This window comes from Morone saxatilis, unplaced genomic scaffold, assembly GCF_004916995.1.
Source record: "Morone saxatilis isolate NCDOM2014 unplaced genomic scaffold, NCSU_SB_2.0 Contig7, whole genome shotgun sequence".
NCBI classification, from domain to species: domain Eukaryota; kingdom Metazoa; phylum Chordata; class Actinopteri; family Moronidae; genus Morone; species Morone saxatilis.
The window spans coordinates 90,904-93,995 of NW_023340246.1; the positions used below are offsets into that span (position 1 = coordinate 90,904).

Consider the following 3,092-nt stretch of genomic DNA (forward strand, 5'->3'; position numbering starts at 1 on the left):
ATGAATCTATATAATATATGATTTTAACTTTTTGAATTTGATTACTGAAATAAATGAACTTTTCCATGATATTCTAATTGATTGAGATGCACCTGTATGTATATTTTAAACATTTGCTTCCACCCCTTAAAATCAAGAAGGCCTCGTGACACAGGGGGTGGTTGAGAACCACTGCTTTAAATAAACGAGGAAATGTCTTGTTAACCCGGAGATGTACTTTGGACAATAGTTGTTATAGGACAATAAGACATGCATGACATGTTTTCATACTAATACTACATTTATACATTTTCCCCATGTCTCTGTGCTGCCTGTTCTGATCGACCTGTCTCTCTGTTGTTGTTTTTAGGTGCAGCAGCTTGAGGAGCAGCTTCAACTGTTCAGAGAGAGACAAACACGGGCTGAAGCTGCAGCTGACACCTCACAGCAGGTTTGTCAACAGTTTCATTTAAGTCATCAGCATTGTTCCTGGTAGTCTCACTGAGATCATCCAGGTCACATCTGTAACCTGAGCAACCGGAGTACAGCTGATAACTGAAGTATAACTAAACACAGCCAGTCAAACAGCATCAGAAACTGTTTGCATTTATACAATGGCATGAGATGTCCTGTTATAATGTGCAATGGACAGCCTGCACTTACCAATGGCCCAAAGTGCTTACTATCATTCAGAAAAACCACAGTGTCAAACACAGAAACCTCAACACTGACAGCTTACTGAAAGCAGAGTTTACCCACATCCAGAAGTGTCTCCTTGTAGCGCTTTCTACAACTTACTACTCGACTTAAAACTCTGGACGTGTTATGCATCAGAGACAAGTTCTGCTGATTACACACTTCATTCACAAATTACAGACTCCGCCTATGGAGCCATGGAGAAACTTTGGACTTTTTTACCAGTGTGGATGGGGCTATAGCAAACCATTATTTAATTAACCTGTCAATCATTTTCTTGACTAATCATTGATATGGACTAAAGAAAGCATTGAGACTTTTTTATTCCTTACAATGAAGCAATTATCAATATAGTTGGCGATTCATTTAATAGCTGACAACTAATCAATTAATAGACTAATTATTACAGCTCTAGTATAGATGTGATATAGGTCTTAAAAGTCTAAACCTGTTAAAAATACAGATTATATAACCAATAACCGGTTTGTATTTGTGTAGTCGTTCTCTGCCTGCTGGGGCTGTGTGCCCACATATATTAATGGCTCTAGCTTTGTTAAGCACAAGTCAAATTTCCCCATGAAGTATATATCTAAAAATGTATATTATAGGCTTTTTTCACTTGTCCTTTCAGTTGCTTAGTGAAGCAAACACGACCATCTCAGCACTCAAGGAGCAGCTGAGCACCTTGGATCAGAACACCAGTGGAGTCACAGAGACAGCGTCTTCTCGGCTGCAGGTCTCTACTGGGCAGCTTCAGGTAGTTTCACCAAAGAATTTCTATGAATCAGCAACTGAAAGACAATGACATTTAAACACAAGTTCAATATAACTGATACCACTCACTCATATAACTGCAGGAGTCCTTCAGAAGGTTCCAGCACCTTATAGATACTTGTTCCAAGTATAACTCGTCAGTTCTGGACAAGGCTCTGAGAGGACAGTCGTCCCTGAAGCAGCCTCTTCTGACCTCTCTTCCGAAACCCACCATGAATACCTACAGCAATGTCTGTAAGCTGGGACTGAAGACTGTTCAAAGCCTGGGCAACATTACGGTAAATATTAGTATTTTTTCCCCATTTAAATTTTATAAAGGTCTTGTGATCAGGCGGTAACCTGAAAACTCCTGCTCTCTACCCCTCCTCAGGAGCACCTGCAGGCACAAGCACAGGGCTACAGGAATCTGTTTGAGGAGCTGGTGAAGAAAGATCTGGCTATTTTCGAGGAAAGGCGTCTGCAGGATGTGCTGCTGTGCAGAGTGCAGGCCCCCAGCTACTCCGTCAAAGATGAGGACTTCCGCACAATGTGGGAACACAGGCTGACTGAGCTGCTGGACAAGAGGCAGCTCTACCTGCAGGTGAGTTCTGTTGCTCTGCCTTTCCACGAGTCCCAACTGGATTAACAGTAATTATTTCAAGAACTGGGCTGTTGTTTGTCGTCGGTTTCCAAATAGGCCTATTTGTTGGTGTCAGATTTCACAGTGAACTGATTAAAGATAAACCATAATGTAGAAGCTGTTCCAGCTGAAAATCCACTGATTACTTGGATGGGTGTGACCTAGCCGTAGTCTGACACTCTACCACAGACAGCGGAGAGTTAGCCTAAGCTGCTAGCTTAGCTAATGTTACAACACAGTTACCACACAGAAACTTTTACGACCAGCCATGAATGTGCTTCTAGTGACTGTTAATGCTCGAGCGGACTCTCACACAGACACACACCCTATATGATTTTCTTGTGCTGTCCTGGGAGTGAGGTAGCTATCAGTTCCACTTTAAGTTGTGTTTGTCAAACCAGTGACTAGTGTCCTATTTTCTCATTATATTTCCATTTTTTCCAGCATTACTGTGCTGAAACTTTCTGATGATTGTGTTGTAGAAAATGGCCACCGTTTTGGAGAAGCTCTGGGCCAACATCGCTTCTTTCCCCAGCGAGCTGTCATCTGAGATCAGAGAAAGGGAGAGGTTCAAGGAGCAGCTGGAGGCCGTGCTTGACAACCAGCCAATCAGCTTCAGCAGGCTGGACAGCATCCTGAGCTGTGAGCTGGACCGCAGATCTGCAATGGTACACAGCAGAAAGATGACTCTGCAGGTAGTGTTTAACATCCACTTCTCCCTAATTGTCACATGTTTTTGGTCCTCTTTGTCTGTCAGCAGGATTTCTCAAAATAAAAGTCACTCACTCATTCATTCATCCCAAAGGGAATGAAAGAATGTAAACACAGGTAGCGCAAAGAATATATGATCATGTGCTTGTCATCCATCACTGAACTATAAATTACAATCTTCACTATACAGAGCACCACAGCAGGATTCCTGTTAAAGGACAATTCCGGCGCAAAATGAACCTGGGGTTAATAACACTTATTTACCGAGTTGGTCTGTTCTCTGGGATATGTTTTCATTCTAATCGCACGTGAC

General features: G+C 42.2%; 2 protein-coding genes across 2 annotated transcripts in view; both read left to right on the top strand.

Annotated features, from left to right (window-relative positions):
• Positions 1–3,092, top strand: part of smim8 (small integral membrane protein 8) — a 31,318-nt gene that overhangs the window by 28,109 nt on the left and 117 nt on the right. The gene's annotated exons all lie outside the window — the stretch shown is intronic.
• Positions 1–3,092, top strand: part of cenpe (centromere protein E) — a gene marked incomplete at its 3' end in the record, with an annotated part of 25,077 nt that overhangs the window by 19,348 nt on the left and 2,637 nt on the right. The window contains 5 exon segments of the mRNA XM_035679066.1: positions 350–430; positions 1,307–1,432; positions 1,533–1,727; positions 1,820–2,029; positions 2,551–2,763. Of these exon segments, the coding sequence (XP_035534959.1) occupies positions 350–430; positions 1,307–1,432; positions 1,533–1,727; positions 1,820–2,029; positions 2,551–2,763 (825 nt within the window).